The sequence below is a fragment of the Tauraco erythrolophus genome, chromosome 18 (genome assembly GCF_009769465.1).
Source record: "Tauraco erythrolophus isolate bTauEry1 chromosome 18, bTauEry1.pri, whole genome shotgun sequence".
NCBI classification, from domain to species: domain Eukaryota; kingdom Metazoa; phylum Chordata; class Aves; order Musophagiformes; family Musophagidae; genus Tauraco; species Tauraco erythrolophus.
Window position 1 is genome coordinate 16,079,334 of NC_141482.1, and position 24,887 is coordinate 16,104,220.

Sequence of the window (24,887 nt, forward strand, 5' to 3'; positions counted from 1 at the left end):
CCCAGCCCCCAGCCGCTTCCCATCAATCTATTTTTGGGTTTCGCTGGAGATGAAAAAAAAAAAATTAAAAAAAAAAAAATCACTTTTGCCAAACAGTTGGGATGGTGGAGGGGGGAGGGAGGATGCAGCATCCCAGCTCCCCTGGCCAGGCACCCTTGAGCAAGGGTAAAGCCCATGGAGCATCCCCTGCACCAGGGGCAGGTCTGGCCCCCTTTATACAGCACGAGGGATTTTCTGCTGCATCCCAGCTCCAACACATCCCACACCACTGAGTGCTGAGTGAAACCCAGTGGGTCTTGGCTGGGGGGTGGATAAATCCCCATCCCTGCCAGGGCATGGGGGTGAAGGGGCACCCATCCCACCCAGCAGCAGCCACCAGAATCCTCCCGGACTCGCGAAGAGGAGCTGTGGTGGGAATGGGGGAGCAGTGTTGGGTCTCTGCTGAGGCCATGGAACCTGCAGGAATTTCACTTTTGGGAGATTTCCTGAAAAACAGAGCTGAGGGGGCGGCAGCAGGGTGATCCCAGCACGAGGCTGGTGTCAGGGCTATGAATCCACTCTCTTCACACAACGCCGGCACAAATCCAGCCTTTCCATCTGCAGGAGGAAGGTTTCCCCTCTCCCACAGCTGGCCAGCGTTCGCAGTGTGCTCCAACCAAGGAGAAAACTCAGAATAACTTATACATTGAATAAAATCAATCATAAATGATTTTTCATCGACTCTCTGCATGGACCCGGGGTTTCTTATGTACTGGCGAGCGCAGAGGAGAGCCAGCAGCCAGACACCGGCTGTGCATCCTACTGACATTGTGCACCGGAGGCACTGGGAGCTCTGGTTTGATCTTCCAGCAGCATGGCAGGGATGAGCGGTTCAGGATCCGGCCCTCATGCATCCTCTCCAGCCTAGTCTTGCTCTTCGGACATCCCTGCAGATTTCTCCTGGGGTTTCCTTTTGCTACCCGAGCCCTGGCACCGGGCTGCTGCGGGCATGCAGCCGAAAGCCCTGGGGGGTTATTAATCAACAGTTACTCTGATTAATGCAGCCGATGGGGTGGTGGGGCAGGAAGCCGGGCAGGGGGAATCCCTCAGCTCCTCCTCGAGTCACAGCAACGGAGCGGGATGGAGCGAGAGGTGGCTGGTTCCCGCGGTGCCATGGCAGGAAGGAGCGGGATGTCTGCGGAGCGCGTGCTGCTGGCATCACTCTGCCCCCCAAAACCACCTTGAGATGGGGTGAGGAGCGGGGAGGAGGTGCTTTCTCCCGGGTGCAACAAAATCAGAAGGGGCAAAGGGGTAACAGCACCTGTTAAATTCACAATTATGATGCACCACCTGCACGGACATGCCTGCTTGTTTCTATGGATGGGGAATAAAACCCCGGAGGGATGGAGCCGCCAACGGCAGCCGCTGTCGGTGGCTCCTTTCTCCTGGATGCACAGAGTCACTCCACTCCGGGCTTAGGGCTTGTGGAGCTCAGCATCTACACGCCTTGGTAAGGAACGTGGAGATGGGCTGGGGATGCTGCGCACGTCGGCGCATAATCGCTCAAAAAGGCTTGAAAGTGAAAAATAATCACTTAGATAAGGGCACGAGGCTGAGCTGGTTTACTGCGGATCCCGCTGGGTGCCGGGCGGCTCAGGATCCGGCCCGAGGCTGAGCCAGGAGCTGCCCAGCCCGTGGCCCGGGCTGCTGCGGAGGGGTCGCTGCAGCCCCCTCGCTCCCGCAAAGCCGCCTCTGTGCCCCCGGGGAGAGCGGAGGTGGCGGCGGCTTCTCCCGGGACAACAAGAAAACAAACCCCAGGGATCTCCCGAGGCTGGAAAATCCTGTTTTTAAATATCACATAGTGCAGCAAGAATTCAGCTGCGGGACTGGATCAACAGCGGGGCTCGTTCCCAAGCACCGTTTCCCGGTGCCTGCCTGCAAAACTCCTGCCTGCAAAAGTCCTGCCTGCAAACCCGGAGCAGAAACTCAGCCCCACGTTGGCATCACCAGCCTGTGTGCCAGTGCCAGCACCGTGCACAGGGACAGGGCATCGCGGGGGTACCAGGGGGTACCCGGAGCGATGCAAGGTCCATGGCTGAGCCCTGGGAGGTAAAAGAGACCAAATTTGGCCACTGCAGCCCCGGGCACGTTTGCACCTGCAGCCAGCACGGTGCTTGCCAGGCAGAGGTGCCCACCGCTTTGTGTTCCCAAATGGGATGATTAATTGGATTTCAGCCATGGAAGTGCGAGAAGAGACTAAAACAGGGGCTTGTTTTTAATCCCTGTCGGCTCAGCTACTAAATTAACACTTTTGGAGCCTGTTCTCACTTGATTATCACCCCGTGCCGTGAAATCCTCTGAAGACAGGATGTCCTACTTAGCGAAATCAACTCTGCATTAGGTAAATATACTTCCTGAAATTTTAATTAGTCCCATGCAACCATGCAGACGGGCCCCGAGGACGCGTCTGCAGCAGCTGCTCTCCTCCATGCACCGAGCCAAGCACCAACGTGCGGCGCGGAGCTTCTCCGGAGCCGGCAGCAGGCAGGTGCTGAGCTCCCACCGCAGCTGGGAGGGAGCAAGGTGCCTTTGAACGTCTCCCCCGAAGCCGTCTTAGATCTCGGAGACAATTAGCAGAGGCTGCTAAAGCATCTTCACCACGGAGCTCGCACCCTTGGCAATCGAGCTGGCATCAGCCGGAGGTTTGCTGGGAATAATCCCCACGTGGGAGAAAGCTGAAGGGCGCGGGTTGCTTGCCAGCAGCATGCTAATGATGCTGCCCGAATGGCATTCGTTAAAATTGCCTTTTAATCCAGGGGCGTCTGAAGGCAAGAGCTTCTGGAGATGGACCAATGTTTCCCAAAGTGTCCAGTGATTTGGGCAGGTGGATGAGGCAGGTGCAGGGCGTCCCTGTGCCGAGGGCAGCATGCCCATGGTCCTGCTTACCGGTTCGCCATGCTGGACCCTGGACCTGGCCCATCTCCAATGGTTTGGCCATCAGTAAGCCTACCCGAGCCCATGCTGCCTCCGGTCTCCACTGCCCCAGAGTGACGGCCTCGAGTTTGTGGGGATTTCACTCGTTCCTGCCCCCCAAGGCATTGCAAGCTCCAACCATGGGCGGGGTAAGGAGTGAAGATGAAGGTGATGGTGAAGGTGGTGGTGGAGGTGGAGATGAAGATGAAGGCGATGGTGATGGTGGGGATGAGGATGAAGGTGAAGTGATGGTGATGGTGAAAGTGATGGTGAAGGCAAAAGCAAAGGTGATGAAAGTGATGGTGAAGATGAAGGTGATGGTGATGGTGATGGTGAAGGTGAAGGTGAAGGTGATGGTGAACGTGAAGGCCTGCTAAGCATCCTCTGAAACACCAGGGCTCACATTGGTTTCCCAATTCTGGTATTTCCCGTTGGTTCTGCTCTTCCCATCTGCTCTGCACTCCTGTCTATGGCTCCTTCTTAAAATCTGGTGTCACTTTGCCCTTCCTGCTCCCCAGACCCAGGCTGCCTAAACGAGGGGTGACACATTGCAACTGCCTGATCTCTCCCACAGCAGTGGGGTGGATGACAATCCTTGGGGGGACACCAGTTAATCCATCCTGCTGATCCCCCCAGGACCAGCTTTCCCTGCATCCCAAGAGATGCAGCAGAACCGCGCGGGAAGTTTTAAGCCCGGCATTCCCCAACCGTCAAATCCCTGATTTTTGCAGCCTGACTGCGTGAGCAACCGGTTTCCAGATCCCACACCAGCGTGCAGCGGCAATCAGAGCACGGCAAATCAATTCGAGCCAGGCTGCACCTTGCGACGTAAACAATAAATGGGATTCTGTGAGCGATGGAGTACGGCTCGCGAGCCCTGAGATCAGCCTGGAAGAAAACGAAGAACCTCAGGCTGCTGAGACGTAACGGGGCCGGGGTACGGTCGTTAACTTGCTCACACTGGTTAGCAGCGAGATGCTGGGAAACCTTTCCCAGGGTGATGGTTTTCATTTGTGGCTATTCTGGGCGCTGAAATAGCAACCGCAGCGCTGGGGTGAGGGCAGTGCCCGGCCTTGGGGGGCATCCCTGGTGAGGATGGCAGGATCCGACCTGCTCGAGCTTCAGTTACCTAATGGAAAGCAGATGGAGCTGGATGAAATGATTTTAGCCCCCCCAAAAAAATTGCAACACATGTTAAAAAAAAACCCAACCCAAAACCTAATGGCAATTTCGTCAAGTTTCTGTTGGGAGGGAAAAAGCCTGAGAACAGTGTCCGACCGCCCTCCTCTGCCACGGCCCTGGGTTTTGCCACAGCCCCAGTTTGCCGGCAGCTTCAGCCGCCCTGAGATGATGCTCAGGATGCCCCTGCATCTCCACACTGCCCAACATCTCCGCACGGGGTGGGCTGAGCCACAGCAGGACCAGCAAAACCTCCCCAGCCCATCAAATATCCATGAGCACAGAGCAGCTTCTTAAAACACATACACATTTCGGTTTGTTGTTTTGGGTCTTTTTACTGGAAAGAATGAAAATATTGCTTTGACTTTTTTATTCTTGCTGTGAATTGATTAGGAAGCCGGGAGACGTGACTCACGCTGCCTCGCTGTGCCCGCGCAGACGGCGGCATCGCATCCATCCTCTCCTTGGGTTAAGTCACAAATTCCCAATTTCCAGATCTGGCTGAAGATGTCCTTGCTTACAGCGGTGGGGTTGGACTGGGTGACCTTTAAAGGTCCTTTCCAACCCAAACTATTCGACGATTCTATGAATTTCGTTTCGGGAAGCAATATTAAAAAAAATCCCTCTGCGCTGAGAGGAAGGAAGCGGTCTGGGCTACGCTCTCAAATAATTAGAGGCTGCCTCGAAAAGAGCCGTGACACGCCAAAATCCAATTAGAGCTACAGCTACACAAACCTCCGAATGAAAGAGCCTCCATGGTCAGAAGCCCCCGCTGTGTCCCAGGGAGCAGAAAACAGGGAGCGATGCCTCGGATGTCCTCTGCCAGTGACTCGCCGTCCTGGGGCAGGTGCGGGCGTCGCGCTGCGAGGGGGGGTCCGGCACGGCCAGGGATGAGGGGACACCACAGGCTTTGCAAACCAGAGCTTCGGTGCCACCTGAAGCAACCCCCACCCTGCAGCAACGAGGTTTGGTGATTTCTTATCATCAGCGTGAAAATGAATTATTTTCAGGGAGAGGTTTTCATAGCACTAAATATCTCCCTGCCCAGCCGAGCTGAGCACCATCCATCACCCCGCGTCGGGCTGGAGGCTTCAGGCACGAAGCTGTTTTCGATTCTGTCTCCCTGCGAGTGCCTTAACAAACTCATTTTAAACTCTTTGCACAAAATTTCGGGGTGGGGGGAGAGGATTGGGAAAACCCCTTGGTGGCATTTGGCTTCCCAACACCCGGCTGCATCCGCAGCCCCCAGCTCGGTGTCCGGATGCTGCGGGGGGCTTTGCAAAGGTGACATCCTGATGCAGATGGGACATCCCAAGGCCACCAACGGCCACCTGCGTGGCCACCGACGGATGATGCGGTTCCTCCCCCCTCACTGGGTGCTCCCTTTTCCTGCTGACGAGCGGTTTTCGTTAACGAGCAGACAAGCAAAGCAACAGAGAAATTAGCCACTTTTCTCCTTAGACAAATAACTTCCGTCTGAAGGCTTTTTATCTTCCTCCTCTCATCCTCGCAGGGCTGCGGTGGGAGGGAAGCTGATGTTTAATTACTTCCTTTATTCTCTGGAAAATGAACGTGCTGAATCATCCCATCCTTGCACCCTCGCGGGAGGCTGGCGGAGGGGAGGGATGGGGTCCACGGTGACATGGGGGATCTCCCCACCCAAATCCATACACATGCTGGGGGGAAACCTGTAGGTCCTGGACTCACTGGAGCCGGTGTCCCCAGCTCGTCCCCCTCCCATCCCATCAACACATGGGGAAAGGAGCCCCTGACCGGTGCTTTGAGCTTCCTGAGATATATTCTGGGTTTAGGTTCAAGCACAGGCTTTTCCCCCCAGCCCTGTTATTTAACTCCCGTTTAGCTGTGGAAAACCCTCGATCAGACATTAAAAGACCCAAAGGCAGACAAAAACCCATGAGAGAGTTGCTGAGACTGGTTAAGAGATGCCCCAGCTTGGGAGGGATTGAGTCAATAACCCAAGAATGATGCTGTAACAGCTGAGGGTGACTGGAGCATGGAGCAGGCACAGGAGCGTGTGGGACCACATCATCTCCCAGACCTTCTCCAGGTAGCCTCGAGGCTCAAGATTTTTCTGAAAATCCTTTGGAATTCCAGAGGGATGAGCAGCTTGGGCTTCTCCGGGCACTCAGACCCCACTGCGGCATCACCAGGCATCATCAGGGTGCCAGGTTGGCATTGGACTTGTTTGCAAATGATGATGGGGAAACAAATTCCTTCCCCAGACACATGAAACCTTTACTGGAGAAGTGCAATTACTACCAGAAAAATCAGGGAAAGCAAAGGCTGGGAACAGTGCAGCTCTTATTTTTAATAACAGCTTGGCGTAATCTGCACACAATTTTCAAGCGACATTAGCCTTTCCCTGCCAAGGCCCGTCTTTCACCATATTTCTCTTGGAAGATTTCTGCCACCGCTAGAAAGCCCCGTGTACAGACAGAGATTGAGGGAGAACTGGGAATTTCAGAGTAATGGAAAATAGGTTCATTCTTTATTTGATGGAGTCGGATGCCTGCAACAAGCAATATTGCCCTGACCGCTCTCTCGCAGCGGTAGGAGCAGGATGCTAACACCGGGGCGGGGAGTGGTGTTTGAGCAGCAGACTGTTTGCAGGGTACGTGCACGGTTTGTGGCCCGCTGTGCCCGCTCCGTGCATGGCAGTGTGGTCGGCTCGCCGAGCGCGGTGGACCTGGCTGGCTCACAGCATGGAGCTGAGCTGGTGTCCTCAGCACCGAGCCTGCCCAGGGGCTTGAGCCCCATCCAGAGCAGCTCCTGAGCGAGCATCCAAAATTTCGGAAAGCTCGTAGTGGTTTGGGGAGCTGAATTTCATTTTGACAAGTGCTGCGCAGGCTGGATCCGGGTGGATTTTATGCCATAGCTCTGCCAGCGCCGTGAACAGCCGCTCAACCCCTGGCACAAGGCCACGTAGGGTCAGTACCACCCACTGCACCTTCATAGCCCCAGCCCACGGCGGCTGATCGCTGCGTGACATGCTCAACCCTGCCAGAGCTGTTTGCCAAGGCGGGAGCATGGTTTCGGAAGCAGCATCCCACAAGCCTGAGGTTTTCCTTGTCTTAAAACAAGGGCCCGGTGCTGCGGGAGGCTTGTGGTGGGGAACACCTTGTGAAGGTGAAGCATCACAGCACGGGCATCCTCGTCCTGGACACCCAGTGGTGCCCCCATCCCTGTCCCGCCCCAGCGCAGGATAACCACAGGGTGCACGGCCGGACCCCCGGCCCCTCCGCAGCTCCAAGGGCTGACAGTGACAGTCCCTGGCTGGGAGTCAGGTGCCATAGCTGAAGGAAGGCACCTCCAAAAATACTCGCGGGGTTGCCACCCCGGAGGAGTGACGGATGCTGGCAACGCCGTTATGCTCCGTGCCGCCGTGCCATGCTCCAGTGAGGTTTGGCGGCTGCCCACTCATGCTGCAGCCGCCCACCCTCCTTCACCCACCCAGCTGGCACCCATCCGGGGAGCTGCGGGTCAGGGGGGAAAGGGAAATTTGGGGAGGAGGGAACAAGCAGGCATTGTTTCCCGCTCCGTGCTCACCGCAAACATGAGCAAAAACCTCTGCACGGTGCCCACTGGATCCGGGTGTCCCCAGGACCTGTCCCCCCGGCTGGGGAGGGATCTGGGGGTTATGCCTGGCACATCGAGCAGGGATCACGGAGGGGGACGATGCCCGGCGGTGTCTGGGCAGGGATCGCGGGGGGAAGATGCCAGGCGGTGTCCGGGCAGGGATGTGGCGGGGGGGGCGATGCCCGGTGGCCTCCGGACAGGGATACGGGAGGATGCTCGGGGCATCCTCGGGGAACGGAGAGGGCGGCAGCGCGGGGCGGGCTGGCGGCGGGCGGCGCGGCGCGGCGGGCGGAGCGCCCGGGGGTGGCGGAGCGCGGCGCCGCCCCCGGCTCGGGCACCGGGGCGGGGCGGGAGTGCCCGGTGCCGGCGGCGGCGCTGGGGGGCGCGGGGCTCCGTCCCCGCCTGAGCGCGGCCCCGCTGCGCGGAGGATGAGCTGCGGCCAGCCCAAGGACATGGAAGGTACCGGGCACGGGCGGGGGTGGGCTCAGGTGCACGGCGGGACGCGCCTCCCCCAGCCCCAAACGCGGTGGGCACGTCCTTGGGGGGCTGCCCCCTCCATCCCGGGGGTCTGCGCGCCCTCCTCGTTGCTACCTCCTCCATCCCGAGGGTCTGCCTCTCCTTTTTGCCCCCGTGCTGCCCCCTCCATCCCGGGGATCTGCCCCTTCACATCCCCTTTTGCTGCCTTCAGCATCCCAGGGAGGATCTGTCCCCATCCCCTACCCCCGGTGTTATGGGGTACCAGTGAAATGGACTGGGAAATGTGGCTGGAGCGAGGTGGGGTGGGTGTGAGGGCAGGGCAGGGCAGGGCAGGCCTGGGGGTGCTGGAGGAGGGCAGGACCCCTGGGAAGAGCGTGTCGAGGTGGAAGGGGGCTTGCTGCAGCAGGGGTGTCCCTGCCTGTGGGCTGCCGGGGCTGCCTCCTGCCAGGAGAGCGTGTCCTGTCCAGAGCTGCCCCAAAGTCCTGCCTGCTGCCAATACCCCACGCTGCCAATACCTGCACGCTGCCCATACCCTACAGAGATCCGCCATCCTGGGGTGCTCGAGGACCTCCTGGCAGTACCCACAGGGGTGGCTCAGGAGCACAGACAACCTCAAAGACTCGCACCGTCCCCCCAAAGGCTGTGCCCCAGGGACCCCGGTTGCGAGGCTGCCTGCCCCTCCACGCAGGCAGCACCCACTCCTGCTCCCCGATGGGCACCCTGGGCACCACTGCACGAGGAGGATGCAAAGGGCATCTGCCTTTTGTTCCCTTCACCGTGCTTCCTCGGGAAGCACCAGTGCTGAGCAGCCGCCGGCCTGAGCTCTGTCCCTGCACGGGGCTCCTGGCTCACCTCCACGAGCAGAGAATTCAGAGGGAAACGCTGGGGCGATGCTCATTGCAGCCAGGGCCTGGGAGAAGAACACCCCGGGGAAGCCTGGAGAGGCTTGAGGGGTGTCAGTCCTCTCTGAAAGCGGTCTCGTCCTCCTCAGGGCCAGCGAGTCTTAGAGAATGGCTCAGGGCAGGATCTGGTCCCTAAGAACATCCTGTGGGTACGGCTTCAAAGGTTCCGTGCATTGGGGGTCCCGGAGACCAGCACTGTCTCCCCCGGGGGCGCCGCCAGCGCAAGCAGCAGCTCTTCCCTGCACCAGGGGGAAGCTGCGTGGAAGGGACGGAGGGGACCAGGGCAGTGGCAATGCCAGCTGGGATCATGGCTCGTGCAGATGCCACTGAAAGCAAGATGAGTTCCTTTGCAAAGCTGCTCCATGAGCAGAGTGGATTCCTCATCCTTGGAATCCCCGGAGAGCTCTGGTCTCAATCATGCTTCTCCTGCCTGGAGGAACACAAGAGGGACAAGCAGCTCCCCGCGAATCGCTCTCCGACTGTCGACAAATCTCTCGCCCCATTTGGTGCTAAATGTCTCTCTCCCTCCCAGTCGCCGGGAGCCGGGCAAATCGACAAAGGGATTTCATTCCTTGTGAAGCCTGTTCCAAGCTTCTCCCAGGGCCCGCCGTTAATCCCCGGAAGGCTGGCTGACCCCGGGAAGCTCGGCTGCCCCCGCGGCAGCTGCTTGCAGACACGATCCCACAGGTCTGCCAGACACCCAGGCGTGTGGCGGTGGCACACAAGGATGTCCCTGAGGCCATGCTGGGATGCAGTGGCAGAGGAGGGGGCTGCATGCAGGCAGTGCACTGCCTGTCCAGGCACTGGGCTCCCCACTCCGTGTCCCTGCGTGCTGCCGCTCCCCCCGGAGCAGGTCCCGGACACCTGCGGGCAGGCAGTGCCCACAGAAAGTCACCTGGAAGGCAGTTTGCTGGTCGCGATCAGCCCGTGCCCACCTCGGGACTGATCTGGGGACGCTTTCGCTGGTGCGTGCTCCCACATCCTGCCCCGAGGTCTGTGTCTCCGGGAGTTTTCCTGTCCCTCTCCCCAGCAGCGATGGCTGCTGCTCTGAGCCTCTCCAGCGCTCACGTTCACCAGCCATAAAAGTGTCTGGAGAGGGAAAGGCAGGGAGCGGCGGTGTGCCAGGCGACGGAGGGAGCGGCGTCTGTCCCTGCCGCTGCCGCAGACCCTGTCCCACCGCCCGGGGCAGGTGGCTGCTGGTCCCCCTGCAGTGACCTGGCCCCTGGCCTCCCCCTCCACCCGTCCCGTGGGGCTGCAGAGGTGCCCAAAATGAACCAAAGAGCCACCGAGAGAAAATGAGCTGGCAGCGGCTCCCCAGCCCACGAGCAGGCGGTGGGGTGTCCATCGCATGGGGCGGCCACACAGGACCAAGGGGCCACAGGCTGGTTCACGGGGACCCAGAAAGATGGGGGCACAGTGGCCATTCGGGGATCAGAGCCACGGTCTCCCCTCTGCTCCCTCTGGGGCTCAGCTGGCCTGAGGACTCCTGCGTGCCTCTTCCAAGGTGCCGTTCCCCACACTCAGCATGGCATTTCCTCACCGACCCACGCTGCCGGCTGCGGGCACCCCCCCTTCTGCCCGGTCTCCCAAAATGTCCGTAACCACAACAGCTTTGGCCGAGTGCCGGAGCAGCCCATGCTGAACCCCACAGCCCCCGCCTGGGAGGGATGCTCATCGCCGCGCTCCCTCTTTTCCTCCTGCATCCCAAACGCCCCAAGCCACCGGTGACCCCGGTGCTGCCACACACAAGCTGGCCACGGCTCCGCTCAGCCCTGGGGCACTTTGATGCCCGCTGGGTCCAGTGTCCCCTGTGGCATGCCCCCACGCTTCCCATCCATCCTGGTGCCAGCTGGCCCTGCTGTGGGATTAGGCTGGAGCACGCAGGGAAAACACCAAGCATCTCCCCGGATCAAACGCCTACGGGATGGCGGGGAGGGGGTGTAATTCACCCCCCTTGTCCGTGTGAGGCTGGCTGGGGGGTGCCCAGCGCCGGGGCCAGCGTGCAGCCGCTGTTCATTGGCAGCAGGAGGGAGGCGATCCGGGAGTCAGTCAGGTGTGGCCGAGGTATGAGGGGAGGCAGGGATGGAGCCACGCTCGTGACAGCCGGTGCTGCCGAGCGCTCGCCCGCATCCCTCCTCCCGCCGAGATGCAGCAGGGCCGGCCATCCCTCTGCTGCATCTCCACCATCCGCAGCTCGCAGGGACCACCCGAGCCAGGTGAGGGGGGCTGCAGGGCATGGCCAGGGGGGCTGCGGGGCCGGCAGGGTTTGGGGAGGGGGGAGATGCTGCGGCTCAGCAGAAAAGGAGCAGAGGGGATGGAGGGTGGCTGGGTGCTTGTGGTGTTGCTGTGGGTGCTCCCGGGCATGGGAAGGAGAGAAGAGTCCGTGTCGGAGCCCACCCCCGTGTCCCTGCGTGGAGCCAGCCCAGGGGCTGCCCTGTCCCGGGGCTCCTCTGTCCCCATCCCTCCCTTGCTCCGAAATGCTCCCGCGTGCCCTGGCTCAGCACCCCCTTACCCTCACCCATGCCGAGTGCTGCCGGGCTATGGGAAAGTTGGGATGCGAGGGCTGGGCTGGGGGAGCAGGAGCCTGCGGAGGAGCTGCCGGGGTTTGGGGTGCCAGGGCAGCAGCTGCCTGCCTCTGCCGGAGCGGTGCTGCCGGAGCGGTGCTGCCGGTGCTCCCGGCCCTGCCTTTCTTCTCGGCTTGTTTTTCCCTTCGTCTTTGCCCACTCTCTCCCATCTGCTCTCGCTCCGGCTCTCTTGCCTCGAGCCGTGTTCGCTGGAGGAGCGGAGATGGTGGCAGATGCTCTATAGCCCCCTATGGATATAGGTCCTGATGATGGCCAGAGCCCTGTTCCCCACCCACCCCTAACTGAGCCCTTCTGCAGCAAGTCCTGGGGAAACTCCGGCACAACCAAGGGACACAGCTCTGGCACCAGCCCCTCCGCTCCTGCCAGGTCCATATCTGCCCCCAAGGCCCAGCAGGACGGATGGTTTTCGGCTCAGGGGGTAGCCCAGCACAGCCACAGCAGGGCTGGGTGCTCAGGGTGCTGGGGGCAGGACAGCACCTCAGGCATCCTTGGCTGGAGGGACCACAACTCGCTGCGTTCCTCGCCCACCAGGTCCGGGGTGCCTGAGGTTGTAGGAAGCTGTCGGAGACATCTCCATCACGCGGGACAGGCACAGAGAGCACCCCTGCAGCCCTGCCTCCGCTTGACACCGAGCCCCGCCGTGGATCTCCCTTCAGCTTGTTTTCTATAAAACCTCTCTCTTCCCCAGCTGTTGGTCAGGTCCTCTGCCTCAGTTTCCCCATGGCAATGCTTGTTGCTGGGTGTGTTTAAGGAGCAAGGAGGTGTGATGTGGTCTGGATAACCTGGGACACACGGACACATGAACAACTGTTTTCTGCTCCATTTTGACTTCTTTTCACTGGCTCGTCTCCTCTTGCATGACAGAGTGCTCGAGAAGTCTCTGTGCAGCCTCTTCCTTCTTAAAACCCATGAATTGGGAAAATGAGCCGCAGCGGGTTTTCTCCAGCCCTTCTGCTCTCCCAGGGTGGGTTATCCCCAAGGCTGGATCCCCTTTGGGTGCTGCTCTGCTTTTGGTGGTGGTTCGTGACTTCCCGGCTTGCTGTGGCGGAGGCAGGTGAGCTGGGGGATGCTCTGGTCTTCGCTTCCACGGATCAGTGCTGCTTATGTCAAGCCAGCTGGATTTTATCCGGAGCAGATGAGTGCATGAGCCCCTAATACCCACGCGTCCTCCTCCCACAGCAGCTGGATCCCTTCAGCCTCCCCCCAAAGGAAAGCTTGGCATCCTCATTGCAACCTGAATACCCCCAGCTTATTAAAACATGAGGAGTGAGGGACAAAAACTACTTGTTGTGGGTAAATGGCTCTTTGTGGGTCGTCATTGATGGGCTGGTGTGTGTTCAGCCATTGCTTGGGGGTGAGCATCCAGTCTGTGCTCGGGGGGACCAACCTGCATCCCCTTCTTCATCAGGCTGCCCAGGGTGGGCTTTATCCACTCCCCATCCCTCAGTGGTGGCAGTTTGATGCCAGCCTGGTCCGTGGAAAGCAGCTCTTCCGCTTTGCCCGCTCCCGGCGTCTCGCCCGGCAGAGCAGCGGTGACGCGCGGGAGGTCGTAGCCGCGCGGCGAGGAGCAGCTGCGGGTCCCCGCGGCCGCTCGGCAGGCGAGTGTCAAAACAAGCATCGCTCGCAGGGGGTTGTGTGGGCAAACATCTTGTCGGCACCTGCCAGTTCCCGGCGGGTTTAGGGGCTGATGGGTTTTCTCCCTGGCAATGGGAAGGGAAGGTGGGAGGAGGGAGATTTTGGCGGCCTGAGCTCAGCGGGTCTCACGGGGTAGAAGAGGCGTTTTTGGGTGCCCGAGTGCGGGGTGGAGGGGCACCGTGGCCGTGTCTCACCCCCCTTCCCTCCGCAGCCACCGCCGCTCACTTCAGCTTCTGCCGCAGCCTCCTGGAGCACACGGTCTCGGCCGAAAACCTCAGCTACCGCCTGCAGAGGAACCCGGGCAGCAGCCTCACCTGGCACGACGGCCGGAGCCAGCGGGCCGACAGCGGCCGCACCGTCAAGCTCCTGCGGCAGCCGGGCACCGAGGGCTCGCAGGTACCCACCGGGCTCCTCCGCACTCCCTGGCCCCTGCCCCGGGGCTGCCCAAGGGAACGCAGCTCCTCATCCCGCCCCCCCCACATCGATTCCCCGCAGGAACATCTCTCCTTTCTCTGCAGTATCAAGCCTTTAGATCCCGTTCTGCTGAAAGCCCTGGTGATTATTTGGCATTTAATTATAGTAATCTATATAAATATAATAATTTCATTATTACCATCAGGCTGGGGGCTGTGCTGGGGTGAGCTCTGTGCACCACCTCCCGCCGCACCCGGAGCTGGGACTTAATATGATTTTGCAGTAAATGTGCCAGAACCAAATTCCGTATAATGCCTTAAAATCCCTGAGTGCTTGGGTATGTCCTTTATCCAGGTTTGGGCCATTGTCCTCCTGAAATTCTGAACTTTATTGCACTAAGGAGGCCATGAGCCGAAGTTTTCCAGCTGTTTGCCTGCTGCCCTGCCTCTGCACAGCCGTGGGAAGGAGCATCTTCCCCGCCTGCGGCTCCTGGGGCTTCCTAACCCCGTCGTAACACCCTGGGAGTGACGTTCAGAGGCAGCACATCCAGCTGGTGAAGACTGGAAAGGGAACAGGAGAAATCCAACTGCCTGGCTTCCAGCCACCAACATGCTTTTGCATCTTGAGGGTCTGGCTGGTTCGGCATCCCCTGGCTGGAGGGGAGCTGGGACGCTGCAGGGATGGGTACATCCCACCGTTCCGCTGTGATGCTCCAGGAGTGTGGTGTCCCCTGTCCCCATCGCCCCTCCAGGCACCCCGGTGACTCTTTCTTTCTCACACCTCTGGGAAAAGCGTGGGGACAGCGCTGCCTGCGCCGGGACACGCCGGGTGCCGGCTGCGTTCATCAGGGCTCTCCCTCGTCTCCCTCCATGTGCCTCCCAGAGAGGTTTGGTGGGGGGAGAAAGGCTTTAATTTTGCCATAAGCAAGCAAAAATGCCCGTGAGAAGGGAGGTGACTGGAGTTGCTCCTTGCAGCTCCCAGGGACGGCTCCCACCACCCAGCTCCCCTCCGTGCCGGAGCGGCCTCCGAGCTCTCCCGCCCGCTCTCCTCGACACCGGCACTCGATATTCACGGCTGAGAGTTTATCAGAGTGACAGCGCAGCTCAACCGGCTGGAAAACGAGCCCGTGATTCATTACACCTCCCCTGCCCACCCAGAGAGCACAGGGGCTCACTCGCGGACCTGCCGGGGGGGCTTCGCCTGCCGCGGGGGACGATGCCCCCCGAGCCGGCAGCGCAGGGTTTTGGGGTGCTGAGATGGGTCCGCGGCGCAGGGCTGTGTCCGATGGGCGAAGCGCTGGCAGACACGAGCACGCTCGGGGAAATTGCAGGTTGTTTGTCACCTCTTCCCCCTGTGCCTCGGAGGGTTAGTTGGATAATAGCTGCGGGAAGCTCGCGGGAAGCGCGCCGTCGTTTCCCACAGCCCCTCCGCTTCTCATCATCGCTCGTTAGTGAATCCAGAGCAAATCGCCTCCTCCTCCTCCCCACGGCACGCTCCCCGGCACGCTCAGCCGAGTGTGAAGGAGCTGAGCGGCCGGTGCAGGCTGGGGCTGCTCCCGCAGGCAGGCAGCTCCCGGGATGTGCCCAGGGTGGGGGGGGGACGGACAGCTGCCGGGGGTTCTCCCAAAGGTGAGGGTTTGGTTGGGAAACCAAATCGTGCGCGTTGTCTGTCGCATTTTCCATCTGCTTTGGAGGCAGAATCCTCGATTATTAATTTACAGCCTCCCAGTTTGCCTTCTTCCCTCTGGCTCGAATGTTCCCCGCTGTCACAGGCCAGCTCTGCTTGAGGAAAAGTCCCTTTCCAAGCCCAGATTCTCCACTGGGCACAGGAAGGAGCTCCTGCCAGGCTGGCGGGCTCCGTGGGGGCAGCAATGCCCGGCACGGGGCCAGGGGAGACGTCCTGGAGCCCGCTGCCCTCCACCGCATCCTCTCGGGCATCTCTCAGGGACGTGTCATTAGTTTCAGTAACCACGGGATGTCTGGAGTCCCTGTTACACTAATTATCTCCGCTCCTCTATTAGGCATGCTTAATTAGCCAGTGCTCACACACGGAGGTCGATGTTGGCAGACCGCGGTCCAAGCGCTGGCGGCCTTTCCCACGCTGGTGTGTCCCACATCGGCTGTTGCTTCTGCCGTGCCCCTGCCATGTCCTGGACATGGGTGAGGATGGTGCTGGTGGGCACCCTGGCAATCGGGTCCCCTCCTGTTGTGGGTGAAGGGGACCCCTTTCCCATCCCCACCTGCCCACAGTCCAGCCCAGGACAGTCCTGGCAGCTCAGGCGCAGGGAGCTGCTGTGGAGGAGCGGCGTTTGTTCGAGGATGAGGTCTTGGCATCGCTGGCAGCGGAGAGCTCACCAGCCCCCCTGGTGGGTGCTCGAACCAGGGAATGGTGGATTTCTGCCTCCCCCAGCCCCGTTTCCCAGCCAGCCTTAGGGCCCCCCGGGAGAAGCGGGCTCGTCCCCCGGCGCTGTTACAGCTCAAGGTGTTTGATTTGCTCCGTGCTGAGATAGATCCCGGCTGCAACAACCTCGGGAGGCCAGAATTGCTGTCATGTGAGCAAAGAAATGGAGTGGCCGCTCCAGGGAGGGATGCTGGTAGACAAGTCTCATCTCCCCGCGGACACCACTTCTCCCCCTCCATCCCCTCTGCTCTGCAGGTCCTGGTCCCATCCTGCCACCAGGCAGGTGCCTGCTGGGCACCAAAGCCAGGCAGGCAGCCGGTGCCGGAGGGAGCAGCTTGTGTTGGGGGCCAGGGCAGACCGGGTGAGGGGTGAGGATACGTGCCAGAGGTGTCCAGGAGGTGGAGGGTAGCCAGGGCACACTGGGGCACTGAGGAACTGCAACTCCCGTTTATCCCAGGGGTCTCTGGGCATGGCAGCACCCCTAGAAAGGGCTGCAGGGTTCAGAGGTGGCTTTAGACGCCCTCAAGGCTGCAGGACCTCGCCATGGCCGGTCAGCTCAGGGTTGAAGGAGCCTGAGCAGGTGAGAAAGGGGGGCGGCTTTACTGGTGCCGATGCCCCCAGGATCTTGCTGGCTGCATCCGTGCTGAGAGCTGCCACCAAGCGCCCTTCTCTGCCCGGTAAGGGGGGACCTGGAGACCCCTGGGATGTCTCCTCAACCCGTGCCATGCTCTGCTGGACTGGGAGACACATCAGGGAGGTGGCCTGGGGCTCTTGCCCGCAGCAGGAGGGCCGGGGAGCTCCCAGGTGTGGGGTCTATGCTGGGCAGGACCCCCACCTCCACGTCCCACCCCCACTGCCCCCACTTCCCTCACCGGTTCCTCTGATGCTGCTATTTCAGGGTGAGCCCAGAGACTCCAGAGGGTGCAAAGCCAAAGTCTGCCGGTGTCATCACACCCCTGTGCCACTGGCCACCATCTCCCCATCCCTGTGTGCCGACCTCCCAGCCAAGGTGTTTCCTCCTGGGACCAAATCCTGCTAACCCCTTCCCTCCCACTCCCCGCAGGGCCGTGCCTACGACCACTATGGCATCTACCACACCAGCCCCACGCTGGGCAGCCTGGCCAAGCCAGTGGTGCTCTGGACCCAGCAGGATGTGTGCAAATGGCTGAAGAAGCACTGCCCACATAACTATCTCATCTACGTCGAGGCATTCTCCCACCACGCCATCACAGGTACGGGAAACATTCCAACTTAATTCCCAGTGCTAATTGCCATCGGCACGTGCTCCTGGGAAACAGTTGTTGGGAGGTTCATGGTTTGGAAGGCAGATGTACCCCCCATTTCTATCCCCTCTCCCCACAAAGATGCAGGTAGGGTGAGAGCCACCCCATGGCGCTGGGCACAGGGACACCCACCCGGGCTGGGCAGGAGGCATCTGCCACAGGAGCAAGTTCCAGGACAGGCTGGAGGTTGTTTAAGATGAGCATAAATTGCCCAGGAGAGCTTGTGGTTTATAAGATAGGGAAGAGTCTTCTCCTTGCCTGGATTAATATAATCAGAATATCTTAAGTACTGAACATTTTTGCAGAAGAGGAAAGCTCTCTGCCCAGCTGGAGTCTGAGTTGCAAATGTCTTCGTCCAGGTCTGAATCCAACTCCCAACCAAACCCTTGGAGCAGGTTTACCTCTAGGACCTGCTCCCTCCCCTTTCCCCTGGGGAACAGTGGTTTTGACCTCTACATACGAGCATCGTCCTGGTGCGACCGTGCCGTGTGCGTGGCCGGGCAGAGCTCTGCCAGTGCCAGGGGAAAGCAGCGGGAAAGGGAGCGCTGGAGCTGCCCGGGAGGGATGCAGAGCCCTAATGCAAGAGCTCCGCCAGCCCTTGCATGGGAAACAAAGACAGCATTAGCGAATGTACGCTGGGAAATAAGGACAAAAGCTGGTTGTAAATCCCGTGTCTAATAGCCCCTGGACTGGAGGAGAGTGGCTCGCCAGGGACCAGGGACAGTGGCAGCAACACTAATGCGTTTTGATGGGTAACCCCGTTCCCCCGGCACGGCCAGCCCGCGCGGGCACCGTGCGCTCGGAAAAACATCTCCTGATGCGGGAGGTGGAGCGGAGAAATGGAAAGCTCCTGCCTGCAGGGATGGGTTACGTGATCGCTGAAGTCAGTACCTGTCCCAAGGCTGGGGACATCAAGCTGCCACCTGGCATCCTCCAAAAGCAGGGCCACCTGTGAGGCTCCTCTGTCCCAGTGGGTCCAGGTGGTGAAAGAGCATTTTAGGGTTTTTTCCCTTTCCCCCTCCTTGTTCCCATGTGAACACGGGTTCCCTCGTCGCTGTCACGACACTGAGCGACGCCGTGTTTGCAGGTCGGGCGCTGCTGCGGCTGAACGGGGAGAAGCTGCAGCGCATGGGCATCGCTCACGAGGCGCAGCGGCAGGAGGTCCTGCAGCAGGTCCTGCAGCTCCAGGTGCGCGAGGAGGTCCGAAACCTGCAGCTGCTCAGCCAAGGTAGGGCCAGCGGCAGCCTGAGCAGGGAGAGAGGCTGCAAAGCTGAAGCACAGGGAGGTTGTGCCCCTCCTGCAGCCGTCCGGACAGGGGGAGCGGTGGCCGGATGGCTGCCAAAGCCAGAGGCACCCACCTGCTTGTCGCTGGTGCAAACGCAGCCCACGCCGTGGCTGGGATGGGCCGTGGAGCACAGGCTGGGGTGCACGGGGATGGGCTGTGGTGCAGACGTGATGGTGCACAGGGATGAGCTGTGGTGTACAGGTTGTGGTGCACAGGGATGGGTTGTGATGCAGAGGTTGTGGTGCACAGGGATGGGTTGTGATGCACAAGGACAGGTTGTGGTGCCCAGGGTCAGGCTGTGGTGCACAGGTTGTGGTGCCCAGGGCCAGGCTGTGGTGCACAGGTCATGGTGCACAGGGACAGGTTGTGGCACACAGGGCCACGCTGCAGTGCACAGCACAAAATCCTCTAGTGGCGTTTTGCATGGAAGGGACGGGATTCTCCAGGGCTGGCTGTGGGTGAGCTGGAACGTGCCACCCCGCAGCCTGTTTATTCCTTCCTCTCCCGCCTTGTTCCAGCTTCTTTTGGAAATGTCTCCTAGCTGATCCGTCTGTTTGGCAGATTGCACCAACACTGTGAACCGAGCACCTCTGGGATGGGCTGTGCACCGCTGAGACCAGACCCGAACTGCACGCTTGGAATATGAAGAGACAGCTTCCCAGCCGCTCCGGGGCTTCTCCCCTGCTTCTTCTCTCTCTTTCTTTTTACAAATCCGTTTCTGTGCAGAGATGGGAGGTTTCCTCCAGCAGACGTGGCTCTTGGCTGGAGGCAAATTGGCAAAACAGCCGCTGGGACAGATGAACTTTCGTCCACCTGAGCCTGACGGTTCACAGGGAAAGAGGTGGAAAAAAGGAGGCGACGACAGGCAGGGCTCAGCGCTGCGGACAAATCGAGCACGGTTATTCCCAGGACGGCTCAGCACCGTGCACAGGAAGGTGAAGCCTTATGCACATGGGCGACAGCCCAGCACCCGGCGGCTCGTGTCCGTTCCTTGGAGCTTATTTAGGGAGCTTTAGTTTTCTCTTCAGACTGGGCTGTCTTCCAGCGTCCTAGGAGGTAACGTTATCTGTAGCAAATAAGGTGACTCAACCAGCCAAAAAAAATGAAAAGCAGGGCCAAGGCACCAGCGCTCGGCTCCCCTTGGTGAGTTAAAAAGGGAGCTGAGTCATCGGAGCTGGAAAATCTGGGAGTGAAGGCAGGGTGGATGCACCGGGAGGGTGCCGTGGCCTGGAGGAAGCTGTGCCAGGAGCTCATCCTTCATCTACCCTCGTTTGCAGACAGACAGAGGAGCCGATGCTGGGAGTGGTGCTGGGTGGTGCTGGGTGCTGCCCGGGATGAGGCTGGGGACTCCTGGGTGCCAGGTGCTCCCTGGCCCCAGTGCCAAGTCGTGCTCCCTCCTGCACCCCCCAGCTCTTCGCAGAGCTCTGCTCCTCCGGGCACTTGGAAATGCTGGTCCCGACCTCCTGCCCAGGGGCTGGTTACGGTGCCACCCAACCCAGGCACCGTTCCGCTCATCCAGCTCATCATTAAGGTGAAGCCACATTTACTGTTACACCCCCCTGCCACCCGAACCCCTCCTGTCCGGAGCCACAGACTGCTCATGCGGGCAGGTAAGGAACAACCGAGGATTTAGGGGCAGGTGGATGCTGTCACCTCCCCACGTTCCCCCTCCGGTGACGACGACAGGACTGCAGGGGGTCCTGAAACGGCAGCACCCCAAAGCCCCTGGGGCATCAGAGCTGGCAGGGATGTGGTGGCCAGTCACCGTGGCCACCCCAGCTGGGTGCCCACCCACCACCCTCCTGCTCCTCTGCTGGTAATAAACCAAGAGACTGTTATTTTAACTGGCTGCTCTTCTGGCTCGTCCCACGCCTGGACCTGCGCCGCAGGTTTAGTCCCTCCAGCCCTTCCTAGAGATGCTCAGGAGATGCCTACAGCCCCCGGGACAAGCACCTCCACGGGGATCAGGGGTCCCGGTGGGTGGCCCTGCAGGAACAAGCCTCAGCCTGGGGGGTTTTGCTGATATTTAAATCCCACCCCGGCTCCAGAGAACCTCTGAGAATTAAGAAGCTGCCAATCTTCGCCGGCGGGCAGTGGGATGAGGGCGGGGGGGGGATTTGGGGTTGTAGTTACCAATCTGGCACAGGTAACAGCTCGTGGCGAAGCAAAGGTCTCCAAAGCTCGTCTGTGAGTGGCATTACCCCGGCTAACAAGCCATACTAAGCAGGACGGGGGAGCACGGGGGTCCAGGCAGGATTAAGGCAGCCAGCAGCGGAGCCGGGGGCTGGCACGGGGCAGCAGCAGGCTGGACAGGGGATTTCAAGCCAGCACCTGGCTCCAGGCTCAGGGAAGGATGTGGTGGGGTGTGCGCGGGATGCGGGATGCACGGAGCATCCTCAGGCTCCAGCTGCGGTGGCTGCACTGGGTCCCAGAGGGGGTTTGTACAAGGTCCAGGTGATGGAAAGGTCTCAAAACCAAAATCCAGTGCTCAAACCGTTTTGGTTTGGATGATGGCTTCACCAAACAGTACCCAGGTCCAAGCAGGTGAATTCTCTCTCCTTCACCAGGGTGATTTCTGCGACACCGACATCGCCAAAGGAGTTTATAACCCACTTCTGCCACCCTGAGAGCAGAGGTTTGGTGCTGGGCTGAAGGCAAAGCCTCCAAATTTCCGAAATCCAAATTTCCTCCAAATTTCCTCCAAACTTCCCAAATCTAAACGTCCTCCAACTCAGAGGAAGGCATCTCCTGGTCTGTGCCCGCCCCAGAGCGTGGCAGCCGCTCTCTCCCCTCTCTGCATGCGGGTCGGCTGGGCCGGACCTCGATGGTGGGTTGTTCCCGTTTGACCTTTGCTGTGGCGGGGGCAGAGGGGGGTCATGGCCCCCGGGCTCCGTCTGCAGGGAACCAGATTTGGGGCTTCGCTGTGAGCAGCCCCCAACCCCCTGAGGGCACAGAAGTCAGAATTTCCTCCTCTGCCCATACTGACCTTTTAAAAAATGCAGGGAAATTGGCTCTTCTCACCTCGCTAGAACCTCAGGAGCAGCAAAGCTGAGGGAATTTATTGAATTTTAAGAAAAGGAAAGAAAACAACTAGGAAAAAAACCCCAACCAGCTCCTCTGCAGCAGCGACGCTCTGCACTGATGGCCGCGATGGAGCCACGCACCCATCCCAGCCGGCGCAGGATCCGCGTTTGCTCCCCGTTACCCCCTCACATGGAGAGCAGAGCCCTGTGCAGGATGTGGCCCCATCCCCTCCTGGTGCAGCCACGTAGGGCACTATTGAACCTTCAATCCTGGACGGATCAGAGCCAAACAAATCCCAAGCAAGACCAACCTGTGGCCAGGAGCCAGGTTGATTCTCCCCCTGCTCCGTGGGTTTAAGTTTCTGCTCCAGTGGTGGGTGCTGGCGAAGGGGTGCTGGAGGGTGCTAGGTGGCAGCAGGAGCGGTGGGTGGCCGGGGAGCGGGCAGCACCCCCGAGAGCAGAGGGTGGCTTGTCTGGCAGGGTGAGGCACATCGTTAGAGGGAGATGCTGAGCTGCTCACCAGAGCTGCGGAGCTGCGTGGGGGAGAAATGGCTTCTCCAGGCGCCGGCTCCGGGCTGTGCTCACGCAGCGAGTGGTGCTGGTTTTGCCTGAAATGCAGCCGGGGTGCAGGGAGCGGTGCTGGGGCTGCCCCTGACCCTCCTGCAAAGGCAGGGTCCCCCCCAGAGTCCTGCCCCAAAGCCCAGCTGCCAAGGACGCATGTGGCTGTAGGACCCCCCCATATGCCATGTCCACCCGTGCCGGGCTGTGCTCCAGCTCCTCATCCGCACAGAGGAAAGGAGGCACAGAAGAAAGCAGAAACCCCACCAGTGCTTGGCCAGATCCTGAAGCACAGCCCTGCTGGGGTGTCCCTCCGAGACCCACCTGGGCTTGCCGAGAGCTGGCAGGACAGGGCTGGAGGAGCCGGGGAAATGATGTTCATGGAACAGGCGAGAGGATGTCGTCCTGCCCCCCAGCGCCTGCCCTGGCAGGTTCTGTGCCAGCTGTGCCTTCATCCTGGCGAGGATGGTGATGGTGAGAGTGGAGCATCCTTCCAGCCAGGCTCTGGACCACTGCTCCAGCTCTGGACCAGTGTCTGGTGCCATCATCCGAGGGGCACCCAGGGCCAGACTCTGCCCGGGGCAGCAGGGACGCATCGGGAGCAGCCCTGAGTACTTGATTACCTTTGGTGGCTCCGGGTATGCAGCAAAATCCATCTGCACGGTGGCACCGAGGAAGCACCATCGTCCCCATGGCTCATGTGCGAGCACCTGGGCTGTCGGGTGCTGCACTGGGACCCCTGGGCGCTGGAGAGAGATGGGTGCTTGGGCTCTGCTCCGGACCAAAGGACAGCTCGGATCCTCCTCAGCCTATGCTGAGCAAGAAAAATTCCTTCTATTTGTCCAGCACTTATCTGGCAGCGGTATTCCAGGCACTGCCCCAAAACAAACAGTGCCAGACAACGAAACGCAGATGAATCGGGCTCAGATTAATGCAATATTAAAACCAGACAACAATTAAAGTAAACAGAAAACACCAGTGAGCAGAAGTCAATCCCCTGCAGCGGGCAGGAGGATGCGGGCAGCGGGGCGGAGGGGCGGGCATCGGCGGCTATCGCAGAGCACGCAGCTTCGACGCTTCTGATTAACTTTTTCTGCTTGGGGCGATTTTTTGCAATAAGCAGGACGATGCTCTGCTGGCGTCGGAAACAACATTCAGCATCGCCTTGTCTTATAAAGGAAAAAAAAAAAAGGAAAAATCCAGCGATGCCTTTCCACTGGCAGAGGCAGTTTGCTGATTCTAGCGAGGTTTTCAAGCAGAAGAAGAAAAAAAAGAAAGCCAACAGAGTTGCACATAGAAAATGCATGCCTAATTTGTCCAAGTAATTACCGAGCTCAGCTTGATGATACAGATACTGTCAGCTCTGAAACGCTGCTGATTGCGCCTCTGATTGAGGAAACGATCCCTGTTCCCCCAACACTGGCAGCCGGCGACTTCCCCGGCTGCGCAGGGCTCGAGGACACGTTTTGCCAAGCGGAGAGCGCTGGCAGCGCCCGCTACGGGCCCTGCTGAACCCAGGCCAGTGTCAGTCTGAATGCTGGTCCCCAGTAGACTACACACGCTTCTAATTAGGAGCCTGTCCTCCCATCAGGTGTCCAGGGAGGATTAAAACCATCCCAAACCGTCGCATTTTTGGTGCTTTCAGGCAGCTCATTATGAGTTTTTTTTTGCACTGGAGACTTCTGGGCACCAGAACGCACCGGGGAAGGAGGGTAGGCAAGAAAAAAGGAGAAATCCCAGTTGCTGGTGGCACATGCCACGTGTTGGGACCACGCAAGCCCCAGGGAAGGAGGTGGAGGGGGGGGGGGCGGGCACAGCAGGCTGGCAGGGCTGATGGGTGCTAGTATAAATCAGAGCATCCTGGGGAAGAGTGAGCTGGGGGAGATGCTGGCACATGGATGCTCCTGGGATGCTCCCAGAGCCACAACCCAGCACTGGCAAACCTCCCACTGCCTTATCCCAGAGCCCCCAGTCCCCGTCCCGGCTGCCTGGTGTCGGAGGAGTGGACGGGAGGTGGGGACATGCAGGGTCTCACGGTGATGTCAGGAGAAGCCTTCAGCCCCAGTGTGTCCTCACTGCACGTCCAGGACTAATCAATCTTGATTCATTGCTAATGAACTTGAGAACAGTGTTGGGATGGATCAGGTGCCACTCAGGGTGAGATGGATAATATAATTAAGATTTCCTCAAAGGTCCCGTCTTTCTTACCTTGTTAATTAAGCTGATGCGGGGCTCTCCATGCAGAATGCATAATGAGAGGCTGCTGGAGACAGAGCTGGCTATTAGCGGGAGCCGACGCTGGGAGAAACACTGACCTTAACCACAGGGCTGGGGACATTTTGGCAGCTCTTTGGGGGTTTGGTTCAGAGAGCCGATCTCCACCGAGAAATCGCCGCGTCCTTTGCACCACAAACACACTCGGACGTTGCAGGGCAGAGCGCGCGGGCACAGGGATGCAGGTGGAGGTGGATGGGCTCATCCCTGCCCCGGACCAGCTGAGCACCGTGGCAGAGCTTACGGCTTCCTAAAGCACCGGCCGTGGCACGGGGAGCAGGGCACGCCTCGTGGAAAGCTGTGAGCGGCCCCGTGGCCTCGAA

At 59.9% G+C, this 24,887-nt stretch overlaps 1 protein-coding gene across 1 annotated transcript; it reads left to right on the forward strand.

Annotated features, from left to right (window-relative positions):
• Window positions 1-8,156: 8,156 nt before the first annotated feature.
• SAMD10 (sterile alpha motif domain containing 10) lies at window positions 8,157-19,250 on the forward strand. Its single transcript, XM_086623034.1, has 5 exons — window positions 8,157-8,187; window positions 13,539-13,723; window positions 17,205-17,373; window positions 18,512-18,652; window positions 19,228-19,250. The coding sequence occupies exons 1-5, from the start codon at window positions 8,157-8,159 to the stop codon at window positions 19,248-19,250; spliced, it is 549 nt and encodes a 182-aa protein (XP_086479160.1).
• The last annotated feature ends 5,637 nt before the right edge of the window (window positions 19,251-24,887 follow it).